The sequence below is a fragment of the Alosa sapidissima genome, chromosome 8 (genome assembly GCF_018492685.1).
Source record: "Alosa sapidissima isolate fAloSap1 chromosome 8, fAloSap1.pri, whole genome shotgun sequence".
NCBI classification, from domain to species: Eukaryota; Metazoa; Chordata; class Actinopteri; order Clupeiformes; family Clupeidae; genus Alosa; species Alosa sapidissima.
In genome coordinates, this window is record NC_055964.1 from 35,166,956 (window position 1) to 35,189,608 (window position 22,653).

The 22,653-nt window shown below is 41.9% G+C and overlaps 2 protein-coding genes across 2 annotated transcripts; both read right to left on the reverse strand.

Moving 5' to 3' along the window:
• Positions 1-2,403: 2,403 nt before the first annotated feature.
• Positions 2,404-7,149, reverse strand: seta (SET nuclear proto-oncogene a). The gene is made up of 8 exons (XM_042100636.1): positions 6,886-7,149; positions 5,730-5,787; positions 5,483-5,625; positions 5,196-5,299; positions 4,964-5,077; positions 4,168-4,338; positions 3,623-3,754; positions 2,404-3,317 (listed from the first exon to the last, which is right to left on the reverse strand). The coding sequence occupies exons 1-8, from the start codon at positions 6,956-6,958 to the stop codon at positions 3,294-3,296; spliced, it is 819 nt and encodes a 272-aa protein (XP_041956570.1). The 5' UTR covers positions 6,959-7,149; the 3' UTR covers positions 2,404-3,293.
• A 598-nt stretch (positions 7,150-7,747) lies between these two features.
• zdhhc12a (zinc finger DHHC-type palmitoyltransferase 12a) lies at positions 7,748-18,322 on the reverse strand. The gene is made up of 10 exons (XM_042100573.1): positions 17,844-18,322; positions 17,679-17,745; positions 17,433-17,580; positions 17,196-17,298; positions 16,538-16,803; positions 15,033-15,225; positions 9,500-9,630; positions 9,309-9,389; positions 8,940-9,106; positions 7,748-8,567 (listed from the first exon to the last, which is right to left on the reverse strand). Exons 1-10 carry the CDS (start codon positions 18,163-18,165, stop codon positions 8,246-8,248), a joined length of 1,800 nt encoding a protein of 599 aa, XP_041956507.1. The 5' UTR covers positions 18,166-18,322; the 3' UTR covers positions 7,748-8,245.
• Between the last annotated feature and the right edge of the window lie 4,331 nt (positions 18,323-22,653).

Sequence of the window (22,653 nt, forward strand, 5' to 3'; positions counted from 1 at the left end):
GTTGTTTGTGGGATGTTCATTCTTCCATTTAGTTAAGAGAGCTTAATCAGGGTTTGGGAAGCACTGGCCTTGTTTCTGGTAAATGCAAACATGTTTGCAAAGACAAACACAACGTTCTACTTAAGCATCTCTAACTAGAATACGCCCATTTCCATGTCCAGGTGTCCGGCCGCACTGATGTTAATGATGCAGCGCAGGTATTCAGTGCGCTGATGTTAATGATGCCTTCCTTGGCAGCGCAGTTCAGTGCGCTGATGTTCATCATGTTTATGCTTGGCAGGGCAGGTGTTCAGTGCACTGATGTTCAGGGTAAAACGTCTTCCTGGACTGTGCTGTTCCACAGTAAGGTTTACACAGTGGCAACATGTTGCGAAATGGGCTAATTAACTTCCGATCACGTCTGATCTACCTGTAGAAAATCCTTTGTCTCAGACTACATGGTTGGACAGTGCACTACGAGCATCAGACTGTATGTCTATTCAATTAAACATCACATACCATAACTGTGAAGTCGTTTTGCTAAAACGCATACACTGTAGACCTTGGAGACTGCAATCATTACAAACTCAAGTCAGTGCTAAGAACCTCTTCCACTATTTTTATGATCTATTTATCTACATTTAAAGGCACACTATGCAGGTTTTTTAGCTTAATATGCAAGTTTTTTAGCTCAATTTACCTTCATTTAACAGCTTCAGAGTCATTGGAATGGTTATATGACTTTTTTCGGGTTGAATGGTGGCCGTCTCGCTTCCCCCTAGCGCCTGTGAGCGGAAAAACCACCCTTGCAACTGTGGGCCGGCGGGCCGATGGCCTCAGTGTCAGGAATTATAACGAGTGTAACAAATTGCTTTACTGCATTCAAATACACATACTGTACACGCCAGGCACCGGCTAGAAAAAGGTAGCGATGGAGTTTCTCAGACATTTGTCATGACAGAGCAAGCGAAAAATAAGCAAAAATAAAAAAATATATATATGTGGGGGTGGGAGGGTTTGGGGGTCCTCCCTTAGAACATGTTTAATTGGTTGGATGTGATTTCCTGTATTTTGGTGCATTTTGGGGATGGCCAATACTTTAATTCAATCAGATTCATAGCCTACATCCTGATGTGTTAATATTGAGGCAATGATTCCATGCAATGGCTTGGGCTTCAGGGCCCCTGGGCCTGGTAGGTCCGTGCAGTAATCCATCTCTGACCAGAGGTAAGAGCCCACTCATAAGGGCTAGTCAATGGCCTCAGTAATCTGAAGAGCGAATGCAACATGTGTATGCAGTCCTCCTAAGCAGAGGGCGCTGCGCGGTTTAATATAGAGTAATTACTTCATGCTCCTTCATTGGTTGTTCTACTGGGTGCGTGTAAGCGAAATGCGACAGTAAGATGTCTACCACGAAATTTACCGATATTTTAAACGTTTAGTTTACATCGAAAAATGGATCATAAAATCATATTTCGTGGTGACTGAGATGCGACATGTTTATATATATTAACAATAGCACGAAACTGGATTGTCTGGATCGCTTGTTGGTTAGATGAGAGTGAGACATATGGGACTTTAAGTGGACACACATCAGATTGAACAGTTCGTGCCACACAAATTCAAGCATGGGTATGGAGCAGCAGAGCTGCAGCTCGGAGGAGATGGGCGTATGCAAGCGTCTACCGCTCATGTTTATCCTTCAGTTTCTAGTTGTGTCGCTTTGCGTTAAGTACAGCCATGCGTGCGGCACTTCCTCTAGTAGTGGCGACTTGCTCTTGTGCAGATCATGTGGACATGAAATAGCGCTCGAATCAAACGCCAACTTTGTACACAGTCGCCTTGCACTGTCTCATAGAAACGACACCGTTGTTGGGGAGAAGAGGGTGTCTGTTCAGCTGTTTGAAAACCCTCAGGGTTATCAATTCGAAGTCATAACTTTCAAGACAGCAGACGTGCGGAAACATTGGCCAGCAGAGAAACATTTCACCTGGTTTCCTGGCTACTCTTGGACCATAGCCACATGTCCACGGTGCAGAGCGCACCTCGGTCAGTCATTCATCTCATCTCTGCATGCTAAATATAAACAGCAAGTTAAACGTTAAGTCTTTGTAAATGTCGTACGGTTGCCTTTTTCTTACATGATTTCTACTTCCAGGTTGGGCATTTCAACCCAGCGATTGGCCCTCGACAATCAGCACCGAGCAGTTTGATGACTCACAGCAGACTTTTGTGGCGTTGATCATCCAGAGGTTGCTTCGCGAACACTTTGCATCTTCTCTTCTCGTCACACCCAAAGCATTCAGAAGCTGATAGTTTTCTGACCATTTTTCAATATTTTTGTTTAATAAAAAAGACTTATGGCTCATCCAAGTAACAGCTGAATGATTCTGTTGACCAATGCTGGGAATAATCTGAAACATCTGTGTCAACATTTACTTTTATTTTACCAAAGTAACTTTCAAACATTTTGTAGGTTAAACCCCTGTGTAAATATCAAGTAGATTAGCGGTAGCTTCCAATTAATTTTGCTGAGGCAGTGGGGCCGAAAGGCATCTTTTTTTCCCGTTTTAGTTTTATTTTCTTTATCAAAAAGTCATTTCAAATCTTGTGGATGTCTGTAAAACAATACAGTTAAAAATCAAAAACAAAACTCAAAATAATGGTGTCAAACCCACCCTTCCCATACACAACCTTCAAAGACCCCATCCCACCCAAAAAATGACCTCAAAACAATGTTACAAGAGGTGACAGGAATGAGCTGGTAATGACTATTGTTAAACCACATGACAGGAAAAGACATTTGGAAGGGCTCTAATGCCTTTCGAGTGGAAAAGGAAAACAAACCTGTGAAACGCTAAATCTAGCAGTTCACTGCGCCATGGCTTTTGATCATTGTTTTTCCTCCTCTCTCCACACAACCTTTTACAGGAAGAAAATTATACATATTTGTACATATATATAAATTGCTATTTATTGGTTGATCCGGTCCAGATGACGTGCTGACACTAAGTTTGTCGTTTACCTCAAATACATCTGGGGACTGAGATGGTGAGAGTGCCTTGGAGGCGGGATTTAGCAGTCAGTTTATTATGAGTCCGTCAAGGAGGAAGGAGGGGAGGGGCAACCTTGGACATGGCACCGTCTGGGGAGGTGGTTCAACGGAGAAGGAGAGGAGGAGCACAAAATAAACAGAGAGAGAGATAGCATCCTGCTCTTGAGAAAAACAAAACAGAAAAAATGCTGGAGAAATCAAGTGGGGGGGGGGGGAGAGGAGGAGGGTGCAGGGGGAGGAGCGTCCGGTATTTTCGGCTCTAGTCGTCCTCCCCGTCGTCATCCTGGAAGAAACGAAACAGAGGTCTGGTCAACTGCTGCTGCATCAGTGTGTGCAGCTTCCACACTAGCATGAAACAATCACCCACAATCTTATGTCTTTAAAACTGGCTGCTGGATCACCCACAATCTTATGTCTTTAAAACTGGCTTCTGGATCAACAGCTTGTGAATACAAAGAACAATCCCTCACAATTTTAACTCCTAAAAACTGGGTGCTAAGTCAACACCTTGAGTAGACCAGAGATGTTGCTAGTGTTGAAACTGACCATCACCATGGCAACCTAAACATGCATTATATGGAGACGTACCTCTCCATCATCCCCATCTTCTTCGTCCTCATCCTCTTCTCCATCATCTTCACCCTCCTCGTCTATGTCTTCCAGACCCTCCTCATCCTCCTCATCATCTTCCCCCTCACCCTCATCATCCATGTCAGGCACCTGTGTGAATGCAACACACCAGGAAAAATTAAACAATACGATTCAAACAGCTAGCAGGCAGAGAACTATCCCTTTAAGGCCCCTCGCAAAATTCAAACTGTGCAGATTTAGAATTTATATTGCGCCAATTCTAAATGGTCATTTAAGTTCATGTTACATCAAATGGATGCTTCTGATGGCAACATTCACATTTTGAGGTCACACTTAAGAACCGTTATTACAAATCCATAGTGAGACAGGGTTAACTGTTTGCAGGACTTTTACGCCTCCTAAGAAGCCATTCTTCAATCAGTGACTTAACATTCGTGTGTCTTCAGTGCCTGCAACCCTGTTACAGAGCATGCTACCAACTTCACTGGATTATAATTCTGGACATACTAGAACCCTGGTGTGTGTGTGTGTGTGTCACTAACCAGGTAGTACTGCAGGGGATTGGGCCAAATGTCATCCTTGATGACCTCGCCAAGCTCGTCAGCCCCTGAGTCGGAATGGTCGGTGAACCAGGTGAAGAAGCTCTCTGGCTCCTCGTGTTGCCTCTTCCTGCCGGCCTTGTTCTGCGTCTGCCCAGACCGACTTGTGAGGTCCTGTGGAGATAAAGAGACAGATGCACTGTCGTTAAGCTACAAACGCTCAGTATTTCACTGCTAGGGAATAAACAGTTTTTTGATTCTCTACAAACACTCAATATTTGACTGCTAGGGAATAAACAGTTTTTGGATACTCTACTCGGGATTCTTTAAGAAAAATAATAATAATAATTAAATATAATTATTTAAGTTTTAGAAATTAACAATAGCAGGTTAATTTTTGTATTGACCCACGTAATAATTCATTAGGTGGTGAAGTGAACATTGAAGTAATCAATGTTATGTTCTCAGTTAATGGGTCAGGGCAAAGAATACAGAAGAAGAAGACAGCAAATATTCAGAGGATGATAAAACACAGTGCATTTCTTTGTCCCTTTACCGAGCCGACATGTATACCTAAGGCAAACACTACAAATGTCAAAATCATCCATCAATGCTGGGTGGGTCTCAGACTTGAAAACTGACTCAGCATGACCCATTCAGCAAAGAGAGTGATCAAGGAACAAACATCCTACTATAAGTAAAATGGTACACTTAATTACTCCCAAACAAAAAAATGGATGACTGGAAAAGAAGTTACAGATCTCTCAAACCTAACTGAGCAGATGGCTGCGCAACTCACCTTTCCCGATTTCCATTTGATTTCTGTAGACTTTGAAGTTGGGTCCCCACTTTCGTTCAGGTGGAACTCTTTGGAAAGAACTTTGTTGTCAAAGTACTGATTTTCATCGAAGTACTAAAAAGTAAAACAAGAAGAGGGGGGGGGGGTTCGTCAAACAATTAGCTTCAGTCATTGCCACATTAAAAAAAGAGACATTAAATCATTAAAACACAGACACATAAACATTACTTACAAAATCTATTCTGTATCCTGACTTGATGTCTTCAAACTCAGTCACCTCCACCCGGGTCAGATAATGAAGTGCCTCCTCATCCTCTTCACCAAGCAGAGCAGAGACTGCAAAGAGAACAAAATGAAGACCACTTGAGCAATAATAAAAAATAAAAATAAAAATCACTGCCACCCATGACTGGAGTTCCTTAAGTATTTTTATAAATTGTGCATCATCTTTAACCAATTTGTTTTGGTAATACACACAGCAGGCTTTCAGCATCATAAAATCCAGACACACACACTCACCTTGAGGGTGGTTGACGAAAGTTGTGACCCAGAAGTTGGGGATTTTGGCGATCAGTTCTGACCTCTTCTGAAAGAATGGCTGACGGAGTTTGTTGTATTTCTGTTCAACTTTCAATATTTCCTCGCTTGCTTGCTCATTAAGTCTGCAGACACAAGACACAAAACATGAGTATGACCAATCTTAAACTTGATATGCCCTTTGCACAATTCAAGGTCTGCTGCAAGATAAAGTTAGTTAACGTCTTACCTGTCAATTTCATTCTGTACTTCGTCAATGTGTTCGATGGCTTCCTGTTGCTCTTTTTCTGCATACATGAAACGACAATGATACATTGTTTGTTAAAGTTTTCAGGTTCACTTATTAAAAACATAAAAAATAAAGGTCAAGGAAGTTCCAAGATTAAAGTACACTGTCATTCCCAATTCTACAATTAAATGTCGTATGCGGAATAGCACATGGCCTTCCAGATAATAGCGAAAGACAAACATAAACATACTTTAAAACACAACATTAAACGGGCGCTTCAAGGGAATATTGCTCAAATTACTTGAGGGGGAACGCAACAAATGCAACATATAGGCTATACCGCGCGCCCGAACGACTTTTCCTGCACCTGGAGAATGCCGCCCGCGTGGTTTAAATGTGCGGCAGCTCGCAGGGCGTCCGCTCCTGCTGTGGTAATGAAGCGGTCTCGGGCTACGTGCTAAAGTTAGCAAGTAGCTAACGGTCAAATACAAACGGTAAACCCCAAGTAAGTGCTACATCCAAAAGTTGATTTTCGATGTTGCCCCATTTCAATATTCGATATCAAATGCGGACTTTCGCTTCTGCTATAGTCAATGGTTCATATAAACTCGCTACAACGTTGGACAACATTAGCTTGCCTGCTAATGTGAGCTAGCTGGCGACATCATGGCGGCGGGGCAAAACAACAATAGTGGCTGGCTAGTTGGCTAGCGCAGACCTAGTGATTCATTCAATGCATTAAGTTAGTGTTTCGGGCGTACTAGGTACACTTCTGACAAATTATATATTCGTTGGGGGGAGTGGCGATAAGATGCTCGTAAAAATCGCATCTGTTTTGTTGTGCTTAATATATAGCTCGATAAAATAAAACATGCCTTGCATTACATTGACATAATTCAGCATTGTGAAGCTAGCTAGTTAGCTAACTAGCATAACGATATCAATATGGCTTCCACCACCGGTGTGCCTTCTAGCACTCAAAGGGCTACAGAGCTAACCAAGTCCCAATCACGAATACTAGAAAACACATGCACCATACATGACTGATGTTAAATTACATATATACTTTTATAATTTCTAAGACATATCCATAACTCCATAATGAGGAACAAGAGAAAGTGAAAATGGCGATGCTCACAAGGCCGCCATTCCTTACCAGAGGTCTCCTCCGCTCCGTCATGGTTAGAGTTCAGCTCCTTTTTACTCACTTTAGCCGCTGAGGCTGACATGATTTTCGCTGGTTGAGGAACAAGTCGCTAGAAAATACGCTACAGATTGGATTTTATAATCTGCCTACAATTTAGGACAAGAATTTAAGAAAGGAAGTGTGCTGCGCTCGCGAGGGAATGCAAACACACACACGCGTACAACCACACAACCTAGTCACTCACGCGCTCCCCCGGTAAGAACGCGCTCCGCGCAAGAAGCGCAAACTGAACACGTGCTCCGCCTCCTCGCGGGCAGCCTACAGAGTTCTGCGCTCGAAAATGAATCTGCGACCTGATTGGTGGAACCGTAAGATAGGGAGTGGTGTGGAAAAACTACAAAACGGGCGGGATTTTAGTCCTGCAAAACATCCGAGCAGGATCAACAAAACATTCTACAGAAATCTAGATTTTTAAAAACAAAGTAAAGCCTATACTGAACTGTCTGAGGTCCAACAACCATCTTATGTGAATACTACAATAATTTAAGAGGGTACATGGTTTACATAACTATACTAATTCTGTATTGCCCATTGATTATCATATACCACAGTAGGCCTCTATGAGAGCAGTGAAAGTACAAGAATCCATGATGGACATGGTTGGGCCAGAATTCATGGAGTTAAGCAACATGACCCTATACTGTATGTAGGCATCCCCATAAGTAGAAATTGTTTTGTCTCTACAACTGAAACATTTGTTATGCAGTTTTGAAACATGGTTAAAGAACAACCTTTTTGGACAAAGCACATTGTCCAATATTTGAATGAATGGTGTTTTTGCACTGTACAAATTTAAATGAAGGCCCAAGAATAAATACAAATATTTATTTAAAGTTAATTTGTAGTAAATTACATTAAAGCAAGAGAAAGTTTTGAAACAAACCTTTCATTACAAATTCAGTAAATGTTTCCCCAGAAACAGCTAAATTATTACATTTTGATTATTCTGAAACAGACATTTAAACCTACAAAAAACTGAGGGGAACTTTTGCATCTGAAAAAGATGAGAAATATTCGATGTAGTGTGCCACTTAGGGTCAAAATGAGTGAAGGACGTTTTGGGAATGTATTACAGACGATTCATGTTAACTGTAATCTCTATGAAAAGACAATCAGATGCATGGATGGCCAATGTTGCTCAGCAATACACCATGTCCATGATCTGCATATCATGCATCCAGCAGCACAATGGTAAACTCCTTCCTGAATGTGTCGTGAAGCACCAATCATCACCGCCGTGACATATTTTTCAAGAGAATCTGAGTAGCCAGTGTGTTAAGCCTCCCAGTACTGTCTCCATATTCAGTAGTCAGTCACACACTGCACTTGCTCGGAACTTGGCGTACACTCTCTCCCAAGCCACAGTCCGACACACGCAGAAGAAGTCCCAGAGGTTGCAGAGTGGCCCTCGGTCGAAGGGGTTCTCCTCCGAATCGCAGTGCTTGAGGTAGGAGATGCGGTGGCGTGCCATGAACTCCCAGGTGGTGGTGTTGCTGGACGCCAGGTAGAGGTGGCATCCTAGCAGGAGCACGACGACGCCTGAGAACACGCCAGTCACCCCCAGAGCCGCCAGCAGGAAGCCGTTCTGCACAAACCACAGTTTCCATGTGGGGGCGGAAACAATGCCAGACCTGTTCGACACAGACGAACACAGCTGCATGTTAGCCATTTGGGGTTTGTTTGTTTAAAATGTGTTCAAAACCAATCTGCCGTGTGGTGTCAGATCTACATAGACAGTGTGATCACACACATCTCAACCAGGCATTATATAATAAATATTTATATATAATGTATAATATGTGACACATAGTAGATGCAAAGAGCCAACACAAATTTTGATACAGAGTAATTAATGTCAAAAGTGTCCAAATAATCAGTGTTTTTTGTAACTCTGCTTGAAGTGCAGAGCCCTAACTTCAGTTTTGTCTCAACTAAAAACACAGAGACTGCATTTACCCATAATCCACTAGTGTTTGGATGGGTCTTCATGAAGCGCCACTTACCAGGCAGTCTGCAGGCCCCACAGAAGAACCAGCAGCTGGACTCCCAGATAGAGCAGAAACCAGCGGTGGTTCCGCTCCCCGACACAGTTCTCTATCCAGGGACAGTGGTGGTCAAACCGTCTCACACATCTGTTACATGCCTTGCAGTGCTTGGCTCTCATTGGTTGCTGTTAGGGAGAAGAATAACGTTCGGTTGCTGTTTGGGAGAAGAATAACTTTATGACACAGTAAAGTGTGAATGGTAAGGCTGATAAAACTATGATGATAGACCAAAAGCAACATGCAGTGTATTCTCGGAAACACACTGATAATACTATCATCAGGTTACGTAAATATTGTAATGGAATTTTCATTATTTAATAGGCATACCAGTAGTAAACAGTATCCACAACGTCTAAGACGAGCTGTCTGTGGCATCATTTCTTCCAGTTCTTCATTTGTAGATGATATCTGATATAGAACATAACACAAGCAAGTTAAACTGTATGAAGTTGCTCTGTGAAAACCTGTTTGTTATACATTTGTAGCATGCAGGCCATGGGATCGATTTAAATCATCACCTCAACGTCGCTGAGCACAAACCCCGGGTCCATGAGCGAAACCGTGAAGTAAAGCATCACGGAGATGAGCACCAAGGATGCGAAAACCACCGGATGTGCCAGCTCCCCTTTCTCCTCATACTTCCGCAAATCTTGAAAAATCAGTTCATTTGGTTAAAACGTGAAAAAGTTATTTTAAAAGTCATGAATTGACCCATGTTTGTTCACTACACTTGAAACCCTTACCTGTGTCGTGTAAAAATAACACAAGTGTTGTCGCCCAAGTAAGGATGACATGTCCAGTTCTTACGAGACAACCTGTTCTAAACACCTTCTTAAACATGTTGACATGTTTGAGCGACTCTAGCACAGCGATAACTTAATAATAAATAACATTTAGTTAACGTTAAACTGTGGCGTGACGTTATTAGTGCAGAAAACCTCAAATTATAGGCATTCCAAAGTGTCACAACACCACACCAACAACACCAACAAAGCAGTTTATAAGCTAGCTAGCTAACGTGAGCTAACTAATTACGCCCACGTTAATCGGGTTAAAAGTTGATTTGTACCGATCCACCTTTGAGCTTTAACGTAGACAAAATGAAACATTTGCCAAATAGTCTTTAACACGTTATTTTACTTTGTGGCAAGTAAAATAAATTGGCTTAAAAACGGACAAAGTAACCAATTGTCCTAGCCATTTGTTTCCTCCTTGAGTTGTTTTGTTTCTGTCAGGCCGAGGTTTGTTTGCAGAGACATATCTTACCAGTAGAGGTCAGCATTTACCAATAGACCCCAGAGCCAAGTGTGATTTACCCGAAACAGGCCGGGCTAAGGACTTTTGAGAGTTTACACAAGGGTGCAATGCAGGACTGGCTTTGTAGCCTACAAATACAGACCACTTCCCCGATTATGTGAAAAACTACACAGGACTACACAGAATTAAAACAAGCTATAGCCTAAGCCTGTACTACATAAAACAACAATTCTACAAACAATACAACAAACTCAGCTAATGATTTTGTTTTTGCAGCTCCTATACAGAGGACTGAATTAAATTCATTAAATGTTATCATGTAAGTGCAATGCTCCAAACAAAGCCCATGAAAACTCTGCAACTGCAGCTCATCATGTGTCTATTGTAAGAAATACAATTAATGACTAAATCAGCCACAGAGGGATGATCAGTTATTTTTTTTATTAATGCACAAGGATATGATAAACAAGAGACACAGGTTACACAAGGTGTAGTCTAATGAGCTTCAATAGTAGTAGTCAACGGCATCACAATGGCAGTTAAACGCAAGTTGCCTCTGGAAGATCATCTAATATTGATTTCCAGTACTTTTAAAATAAATTCTAATCAATTTGGGAAAATAAAACTTAATGGTGAAAAGATAGAGATAAACTTTATCAATGAGTAACATGGCAAAGTTTCATAAGGTCATTTAAACAATGAACTTTATTTAACAAGGTAACACGCAAATTTCTTCAGTTACAGGCATTAACATGCACGACTGTTCTCTGTTCTATAATGATCTGGCCTAATTATAGAATACAGTTCTACAACTCAATGAAAACAAATCTAACAATTCAGAAATTAAAAACGATGTTTTTAAATTTGTTTGAGCTTACTCAGGAACATGAGGCGTGCAGCCTTTGCTTTGAACTCAAGTGATCAAAATTAATTTAATTTCAGTTTATAATGAATAGTGCAACTTATTTCCACACAAATACATCCAGTACCCTACATGTGCACAGGTGAACTGACATGTATTTGACACAAATATTTTAAAACTGTCCCAGATTAGACTATTTTAATGGTGGCTGAGATCAGTGATGTTCATCCTGAGGTAGTGTGAATGTGACTAATCATTGTACCCTGTATAGCGTAGTGCACACAGCCTGACTACATTCAGCTATTTGAATAACACGCTCTGATCCTTTAAACAACAGTACAGAGAGTGCAAATAATTTGGTTTTAAGGCAAAAAACAATTCAATGGTGTGATACCACAGAGACTACAGTGGACCTATGTGCGTATAAGATATACTGACCTAAATGTGTCAATATTGCACATGGACAGAAATGTCTTCCTGACATTGCCTAATAAGTCAGGTTTATTCCTTCTCTGGTCCCAGATTTGTGTGATCATGAATGTAAACAGATCTACACAACAGCTTGTTTACCACACAGACATCATCATGACGGTGATTACACCGAAGGTAAACATATACGCAAAGATAACACAATTGGCAGTGTCTGTCTCTTAATAGAGAGAGAGAGCGAGAGAGAAAGAGAGAGAGAGAGAGAGAGAGAGAGAGAGACTGAAGGTATAAGGCATATCTAGGGCATGGAAACCCAAAAAACAGAGGAACTTGGAAGAGGTTCGTTCTGTATTAAACACAGACGTTGTTTCGTTAAAGTTTTCATCCAAAGCTAGTGAGTTGTCAGAATTGGCTAAAGGCCTACAGTCTGTCTTTCAAACACCAATAGCAGAGTTGGCACCTTTAAAAGTCAACTAGCTTGTTAACTGTATTTGCTAAAATCCTCCATTAAGTTAGCCTGGTTTCACCAAACCCATAATCACTTTGTGAAAAATGTCTGGGAACGTTCCATTGGGAATGCTTCCCTCTGCCACCAGGACTGCGAACGAATCAGAGGAGAGCTAGAGTAAGCAATTCAATGGTAGAGCAATGTCAACAAATATCAACAAATTGCAGCCGGAAGAACTTGTAAGTGAGGACCAATCATTTCAAAGTGTAACAGCGCTAAAGTCTACTCCCATTACAATGCTACGGCCAGAAACATTCCCCAGTGGAGTATTCCCAGACCCATTTAACATAGGGAATATGGGTTTGGTTAGCCTAGAAATCTAGACGCACCCTAGCGGCAGCAAATTTAATTTGTTGTCCGGGCTAGTCTAGCAACTCACCGTTGGCTTGCGAGCTGGAAAAATTAAACTTTGATAGGGCCAATTACATCGTGTATAGAGTAGTTAGGCGGGCTTAACATAATGACTGATGGCAGAGTTGAAACGGTTCGGCGTGAATTCCCTGCTACTTGAAAACAAAGAAGATGGATGTTGCTGTTGGCGAACAGCGTGACACGAGTTAACCTTTTTTTAAGTTGGCAAAAGTTTGAACAAGCCAACTAGCTCCGCTGGTGGGAAAACGCATGGGACTCATGAGTTGTAGCGCTATCCTATTGAGTGCAGAGGGAATTTGAAAGACAACCGATTATCCTGCATCTCGGACTGAGCACTGCCAACACTGAGGGCCAGATGTACGTACATTTGCGAACGTAACGTTATCAGCGCAAATGGACAAACCGCAGACTGCGAACGCTGACAGACCCAAGTTTCCGTCGTATTTATCAATCGTTCAATCCTTGGTGTAAACTGCGCCTTTCTCTGCCTCTCTCCGCCCATAAACGCAATTTACGAACGTCCACAACTGAATGGCAGAGCCTACAAGCGCAGTTGAATGAAGTTAACTGATGACAACATTAAAAAGAATCAAACGTTTAGCGATCATGAAATAATACCATAGATGATAAGATGTCAACGAGCAGGGAGATAGGCTAATGAAGATCAGTAGTTCTACTCAAACTACTTGTGAACGTAGGCTATGGAAAATTGGTCAAATCTAGCAAGTAGGAAAGTTTAAGTGAATGACGTGAACGTGAAAGTAAGACATTCGAAAGGCCAACGAAAGTTAATGTTGCTTTTGAGAGTAGCCTACAAAGACTTGCAAAACTGGTGCTCTAAATAGCGATTCTGTTGTCTTTGAAAGGTTCTCTTATTGAAGCATTGAACTTCAATTTGGATTAACACCTGCTTTTACAAGGCGCAAGTATTTAGGCGCAGAATAGACGTGCGCTTTCAGGAGCAGTCTTTGTACATACCGCGGAATACATAATTAGGCGCTCTTTACTCTTCCCCTCCCATCTTTTTACGCTAAACTCCCACTTTCCCCTGGATCCTCCCATGAATGCATATGCATGACATGACAATCGCAATCAACCACTTTCAGCTCCTGCGACAGGCAGTTTGCGCTTTTACATCATTGCGGCCTGTTTGTACATACCTCGCAATGATTTTACACGCACGTTACGAAACAAATACGCCTGAAGTGGGCGCAAAAGCGTTAGTACATCTGGCCCTGAGTGTCCAGACCCAACATTTTAATGTGGGTCTGGCTCGTCAGGCTAGGGTTTGGTGTGACCAGGCCACCATTACATAACATATATGAGGTGAAAAGAGGTGGGAATAAGAATCTCTGTGCCAATGATGCATCTGCTCTGCCTTGTCCCTGATTATTCTGAGATGATACTAATATTAATATTACTATAACAGTACTATTACTATGTACTACAAAATAACAATGTTTAACAGAGTAAGAATAAACATACATATAAAACATATTTGCATACATAAACATATATGAACATAATTAATTATGTTCATTTAATTAAGTGGTTCTTATAATTTATAGTTTGTATATTTATGGTATTGTTTATTTTCATTATTGATTGTTGATATTGCATTGACATTATTGTTACTATTGTAATTTTTCTTAATGTAGTCTTACTAACTCTTTTAAATTGTTTACTGTTAATTTTTAACTATTGTTTTATTTTGTAAGTTGCTTTAGACAAAAGTGTCTGCTAAATTCCATAGCCATAAGCATTCATAAAAATTGAAAAAGCACAAAAAAGTTATAGTTAAAAGTTATAAAATCAAGTATAGCATTGGTTTGAGTGTGGCTTTGTTAAGCTTTTTCATAAAGTACACTTTCAGGTAATGTAACATAAAATTCATAAAATATTTTCCATTCAAGAAGAAATGTATAAAGCAAAGAAAAGATTGAAGTACAATAAAGCATCCAGTTATGTCGCTGGTTTACACAGACAAGTAAATATGTTTTATATGGTTATCAACCCCAGAGTTCAGTCCAAGAAGTCTCAGGATAACAAGATATGTCCTTAGATATGAATCAGAAAATCTTACCTTTCTCATGCAGTGAGAACAGGAAGAGAGGGTGATTACGTCTGTTTCAGGAAGACAGTGTAACTATTTGGATAACCTCCTTCATATACAATCAATAACTCATCTATAAACAACCTGCAAACTTGGCTTCTATACTACCTGATGTCAACTGATACAACACATCCTCCTCTGCACTGTAACAGATGTCAACGTTGACTTAGGTGGAGTACCCAGAACCAGAGGAGACCTGCAGGTAAGGTGATGGGTATTAATTGTGATACTAACCCTGGAAACCAGCTGGTGGGTACAGTCCTGGATTCTGGGCAAGGTTTGGGGCCGCATATTGATTTGGAGGCTGGCCTGGTTGCTGGCCTGGGTATGGACCTGGTGGTGGATTTCCATATGGGACCGGTGGTTGATTTGGGTATGGACCTGGTGGTTGATTTGGGTATGGACCTGGTGGTTGATTTGCGTATGGACCTGGTGGTTGATGTGGTTGATTTGCGTATGGACCTGGTGGTGGATTTTGGTACGGACCTGGTGGTGGATTTTGGTACTGACCTGGTGGTGGATTTTGGTACGGAGCTGCTTGTTGGTTTGAATATGGGCCAGGTTGCTGATTTGGGTACTGTCCAGGGTGCTGGCTCTGAGGTTGGACAGTAGTAGGGGCCTGATTGGGATTGAAGGGAATGCCGCACAGTGCAATGGGGAATTTGACTTCCAGGTCTGAACTGCGGGAAATCTTCAGAGACAGCTGCAATATGAGAGACAGAAGGACAGATGGATAGATAGATGGACACATGGCTGATAAGAGACTGACCTCTACATCTCCACATCACACATATGGCAAATAAGAGACTGACCTCTACATCTCCACATCACACATATGGCAAATAAGAGACTGACCTCTACATCTCCACATCACACATATGGCTGATAAGAGACTGACATCTATAATAATAATAATAATAATAATAAAGCTTTATTTGTATAGCACCTTTCATACACAGAATGCAGCTCAAAGTGCTTTACATTTGAAGCATGTAACACAATAATAGTCAGTCAGTCATTATCAATCACTTTTCTTTGCTGTTTATGATATACTCAGCAACATATCAAAAATATAGAAAATGACGTCATAAGACTGGCAGCCTTAACCCTCTTACCCCCCACAAGCACGCCATATGGCAACTGTGGCAAGGAAAAACTCCCATATTCCAGGAAGAAACCTTGAGCATCTCACATCACACATATGGCTGATAAGAGACTGACCTCTACATCTCCACATCACACATATGGCTGATAAGAGACTGACCTCTACATCTCCACATCACAAATATGGCTGATAAGAGACTGACCTCTACATCTCCACATTACACATATGGCTGATAAGAGACTGACCTCTACATCTCCACATCACACATATGGCTGATAAGAGACTAACATCTCCACATCACACATATGGCTGATAAGAGACTGACCTCTACATCTCCACATCACACATATGGCTGATAAGAGACTGACCTCTACATCTCCACATCACACATATGGCTGATAAGAGACTAACCTCTACATCCCCACACATCACACATATGGCTGATAAGAGACTAACATCTCCACATCACACATATGGCTGATAAGAGACTGACCTCTACATCTCCACATCACACATATGGCTGATAAGAGACTAACCTCTACATCCCCACACATCACACATATGGCTGATAAGAGACTAACATCTCCACATCACACATATGGCTGATAAGGGACTGACCTCTACATCTCCACATCACACATATGGCTGATAAGAGACTGACCTCTACATCTCCACATCACACATATGGCTGATAAGAGACTAACCTCTACATCCCCACACATCACACATATGGCTGATAAGAGACTAACCTCTACATCTCCACATCACACATATGGCTGATAAGAGACTAACCTCTACATCTCCACATCACACATATGGCTGATAAGAGACTGACCTCTACATGCCCACACATCACACATATGGCTGATGTAAATTGGCTGGCTGTGCTTATCTCTGAGCTCATGCTTACCATAACATAGTACTGAACGTCAATGATCTGGCAGTTGGCAATGGTTAAGGCAGCATTCTCTGGGATGTGAAGCATGATCTCACTGTGTACATCCGTGGTGTTGGGACCAATGGATTGGCCGTCTTTACTCGACTTTACACTTGACACATATTTCCTCTTCGCCCTCCCAGAGGTGTAGCAGATCTGCTCCATGACCAGTTTAGCATGTGGCGTCACCGTGCGACTGGAGGCGTTACCAATTTCTGCAATAATTTTCACTGTCTCTCCTGCAAAAAAAATAACACACCAGTCATATATATTGATACTCAAAAGTAATAACACAAATGAATTATAATTTCATTATTTTTTTCCATATGCATTGCACAGTTAATGTAGCGATTTCACAATAACTTGATGACCTCAAGTTAAATACACTGCAATAACGAATAAATGGCAAAGTGGAAAAGAAATCCTTTCTACATATTATTTGTTCCTTGATCCATGCCCTTTACAAAGTTCCCTGTCTCTCTCACACATGTTTTCACTTTTCCTGTCTGAACAGATGCAGGTGTGGCATTTGACATTTATGGGCGAGGCAGGGGATTAGTGGGCCTACATGTAATAATTATGTTATGACAAAATAACCGGTGGCTATTCTCCCCTTGTGTAGGCTACTTACCTGGGCTGAAGCCTTTCCTCTCCACCTGGGCGTTTATGGACACTGGTCCACTGGTGCACCAAAGACAGCAGAGTGTCTTGGCATTAGACCCTGTGAGCGGCATCTACCAACACCAAGAACAACAGAACATCAATATCATCTGCTAACTGGTTGAACTTAATTAAATTTAAAGCCAATTTCTGCTTCTGGTCTGACTCTCTTGAAATCATATTATCATAACACAACAAGATTCCTCACCCGAAGATGTGGATGATTGGCATCCGTGCGGCTGGCAAACTGGACCTCCGTATCAAATTCTTTAGCCAAATGCCAAGGTCTGTGTATGGCGACAACCATGGAATACCGAATTTTCCCATACGTCCCGTTAAACGACGGAGGGAAGTCACTGTTTGAGGTGAAAGATGTTTATGTTACCACATCTTTATTCATTTCAAGTAGAATGGCAGAACGTCTTATTAAAAGGGTGGCGTAGGTCTAGGCTACCCTTGTGGAAGCTGGCATGTAAACGGAAACACATGCTTCCCCGGAGGTAAGACGGTGTGACCACTTGCTGTAAACAAACAAGCAATATTGAGAAAAAGTTAGGCTATGGGCCTAGCATGACTCGTGGTGAAGTCTGAAACTAAACAAAAGACAGGCACAACCTACCATCGTTAGCTTGCATCACGATATGGGAGAGATTGAAGAAATCTAACTCGGCGGAGTATGTTCTCCTTCTCCCTCTGGCTGCCCCTTGTCTTCTTCTGCTTCTTCCTACTCCACCACGACGACCTGTAGCAGTACCCCGATTTTGTTCGTGCCATAACACGCTAGCTTTACCTTTCATCGACATAATTATGGACTGAATCTTTACTTCTTTAGTGAGATCAAACAGCACTTGACCTGACAAGAGATCTCCACCCGAAAAGGTCACTTTTGGGTTTAAAGCGTTGAAATTTATCGTGAAGTTTTGAAAAGTCTCCTCGAACATCTTGAATAATAGATTGCTTTTTCCTAATTCAGAAATCTCGTTTATATTCCAAATCCGTCATTCAATGAATAGCTTAGATAGTAGGATATGACATTTAAGGCACACTTAGATTTGTAAAGAGCAAAACAATTAAGCGCCATGCGCCTGCGCATTTGCCTTGGGGGAATGCAGCGCAAACCACACCCATTGGGTAAATCAGCTCCGTGCATACCATACCTCCTATGTGAGGATACAATGATGCTTCCTGTTAGCGCAAATGCCAGGAATGGGTGGGATTTTGAGATATTTGATCTCTAAATGAATGTCCATAAAAATAATGCCCAGTTCTACAGAATCCTTATTTCAAACTTGGTAAACACACTAGGCTACTAAACCAGCGAGACTACACTTTTTATTTTATTTCATTTGATTTATTTATCCTTTGTTTAACCATAGTCACATTTTCCAACTAAGATTGAGGTTCACATCCAATTGGGTCCTAGCCAAGAAAGGCAGCATCGTTAGAGAGAATAAACATCATAAAACTTAACACAATTAGCAAGGATGTGAACAGAATAAGGAAACATTAGGAAAATAGCAAGACAATCTAAAAGCATTTACAGGGATTTACAGAACATTTTAACACAATTAAAATCAGAAAGTGGAATGAATATGTAATGTTTTAACTGTTTTTGAATTGCAGTCCAGGATGAAGGAGCATCACATCGGAAAGCTGTAGAGCCATGGCCACACTCACTGAACACTTTAAGTGTTATGTCCAGTTGCTGTAGAGCCATGGCCACACTGAACACTTTAAGTGTTATGTCCAGTTGCTGTAGAGCCATGGCCACACTGAACACTTTAAGTGTTATGTCCATTGCTGAGGGACAAGTTCAGTCAAGTCAGTGCAGGCTCTGTCTGGGGGTCATTCCTCCCCCAGGGTCCTAAATTCTTAGGCTTTTGGTCTCCTCCCGGTTCAGAGAGCCCCATGTCCCCTTACAGCCCCTGCTGTAACATTTTATGCTCTTTATATTGTAATTCTATTTGCATTCACGTTTCATCCCAAACACGCCGTGAATAAGCCTTTATGAGAGCACTTAAATAAGTGAATAAGCCTTTATGAGAGCACTTAAATAAGTGGATAAGCCTTTATGAGAGCACTTAAATAAGTGAATAAGCCTTTATGTGAGCACTTAAATAAGTGAATAAGCCTTTATGAGAGCACTTAAATAAGTGGGTTTTGCTACCCCTGGGCCACTGAGCTCCTCCAAGGAACGTTTTCTGGTACTGTCACTACCACAACCATCTGCTCAGTTCTACTTATGTAGAATGAATACAAGCAGAATTGCAATGTAAGAGGATCACTAGGATATGAATTGTGTCTTAAAAGGTCACAGGGGAGATGTGATGAGTAGTATTCATGCTTCATCTCCATATGAATTGTGTTATAAGGTCACAGGGGAGATGTGATGAGTAGTATTCATGCTTCATCTCCATATGAATTGTGTTATAAGGTCACAGGGGAGATGTGATGAGCAGTATTCACGCTTCATCTCCATATGCCTTCATCTACCCATATCTTGGAATATTTCAGTCTACTGGGAGGAATCTTCACAGCTCTGCAGTGAAATGGTCCTTGAACATGATGTGGTCTAAAATACATCAAAGTGGAAAAGTGTTTAACTTAATTGAATAATAGAACCAGGACAGTGTTTTCACTATCCTTCTTTCATGAATTTTTTCGCCTTTATATCTTTTTACCACCAGGTGGCGCTGTGAAACTGACTTTGGTGAGACTTCATCAGACTTGCTAATACAGTGACCCTCCTGCATACCTCATGTGATATACTCTGGCACAGATAAGCCCTGTTTCTATGAGCATGCAGATGAACACTTTTTAGTGTTTTAGTCTTTAGTGTAATAAGTTAACTGGTGCTCTCATATTATGTAAATATTCAACCTACTCATTTGCACCATCACCATGACACTCACTCACACAGAGCACCTTACCTTATGCACAGAGAATCACAGTCCCTGCCTCAGTCATTGCAAGTGCCTCTTGATTAATCACCCACTATGTGGATACTGTTTTTAGAATTGATTTAGATTAAGTGTTATTTAGTATAATTTCTATTTTAGTATATTCTTTATCCTCTACTGTCCTTATTGCTTAGTTGTGTTTTTTATATATTATATACTTTTAATTACTTTTTTCTGCTGTTAGTGAATGTGTGTGTGATGTCTGTATGCTACTGAGACCTTGAATTTCCCCTTGGGGATCAATAAAGTATCTATCTATCTAAAGCAAAAGGGTGCTCTTAATTGAAGAACAGCATGATTTCAACATTTCAGATGGTCTATAGATCCCACTTTGACTGTTCTGTTTTTTATAAAGGCATGCACACGGCTACATACCTTAAGGGGGGGGGGGGTGTAGTCATTCCTAATCCCAGGAACTCGATCGCAACTGCTTATCCCATATGAGGTGGGCTTTTTTCAACGAAAGACAGAGGAATACCACTGAGTTTTTGAACATAACCAATGTCTGCGCTGTATTAAATTAGTTTTAAAAGTCAAAGTCAAAGTCAAAGTCAAAGTCAGCTTTATTGTCAATTTCTTCACATGTTCCAGACATACAAAGAGATCGAAATTACGTTTCTCACTATCCCACGGTGAAGACAAGACATATTTTACCAATTTAAGTCCACAGACAAACATAACATTCAAGTAAACAAAAAAGTAAGTAAATAAGAGGGCACATATAATAATGAAAAAAATAAGAGCAGCAAAATTTGGTTGAAAATTGTGCATAGACAGTCAATAAAATACTAGTGCAAAGTCAGGCCAATAAAAGGCTTGTGTAGTTCTGTTTGACCTAAGTAAGAAAGAAAGTGACATAGTGGTGCAAGTTATGTAAGAGCAGCAGATGTGTTGTGTTTTCAGGACAACAACAACAAGTTGTAAAGTGTACAAGTGTGCAAGTGGAGTAGTGCACGCGGCCATTGTGGGTCCAATGTCCAGGATGTTATGTAGCTGAGGGTGGAGGGGGGAGAGGAGGGAGAGAGTTCAGCATCCTTACAGCTTGGTGTATGAAGCTGTTGGTGAGTCTGGTAGTGCGGGAGCGCAGGCTTCTGTACCTCTTCCCAGAGGGCAGTAGATCGAACAGATTGTGAGCGGGGTGACTTGCATCACTCACAATTTTGGTCGCCTTGCGGGTGAGGTGGGTGGTGTAAAATGTCCTTCAGGGAGGGGAGTGAAGCACCAATAATCCTTCCAGCTGTGTTCACTATGCGCTGCAGGGCTTTCCTGTTGTATTCAGTGCAGCTTCCGCCCCACACAGCGATAAAGCTGGAGAGGATGCTCTCAATGGTGCCTCGGTAGAATGTGGTCATGATGGCTGGTGGAGCACTTGCTCGCCTGAGTTTCCGCAGGAAGTACAGGCGGCGCTGAGCTCTCTTCGCCAGTGATGCAGTGTTGGTGGTCCAGGAGAGGTCTTCGCTGATGTGCACCCCCAGGAATTTGGTGCTGCTCGCTCTCTCCACCACAGCACCGTCGATGGTCAGTGGCAGGTGTTGGGTGTGACCTCTCCGGAAGTCAACAACAATCTCTTTGGTCTTGCTGACGTTCAGCAGGAGGTTGTTGTCCCTGCACCACGTGGTCAGATGGTCGACCTCCAACCTGTATTGGGTCTCGTCGCCCTTGGTGATGAGACCCACCAGAGTTGTGTCGTCAGCAAATTTCACTATGTGATTGTTGCTGTAGGTTGCAGTGCAGTCATGCGTCAGCAGGGTGAAGAGCAGCGGACTGAGCACGCAGCCTTGGGGGGCCCCTGTGCTCAGTGTGATGCTGCTTGAGGTATTGTTGCCAACACGTACTACTTGAGGCCTCTGACAGAGGAAGTCCAGTAGCCAGTTGCAGAGGTAGGTGCTGAGTCCCAGTTTGTCAAGTTTGCTGATGAGTTGTTGTGGTATTATGGTGTTGAATGCAGAACTGAAGTCTATAAACAGCAATCTCACATATGAGTCTCTTTTTTCCAGGTGGGTGAGGGCTGGGTGGAGGGCAGAGCAGATTGCATCCTCTGTAGACCGCTTGGCTCGGTATGCAAACTGGAAGGGGTCCAGGGTGGGGGGGAGAAGGGATTTGATGTGTGACATGACAAGCCGCTCAAAGCACTTCATGATGATGGGTGTCAGTGCCACGGGGCGGTAATCATTGAAGCAGGATGGAGCAGTTTTCTTCGGCACAGGTATGATGGTGGCAGCTTTGAAACATGATGGGACGATGGCTTGCTTCAGGGAAGTGTTAAAGATGTCTGTGAAGACATCCTTAAGCTCCCCTGCGCAGTCCTTCAGCGCACGACCTGGAATGTTGTCTGGACCTGTTGCCTTACGGGTGTTGATAGCAGCAAGTGTCCTCTTCACGCTGTCGGCAGAGAGGCACAGGGGCTGCTCATGTAGAGGGGGATGGGTCTTCTGTGGGCAGGTGCTGTTTTGTGCTTCAAAGCGAGCA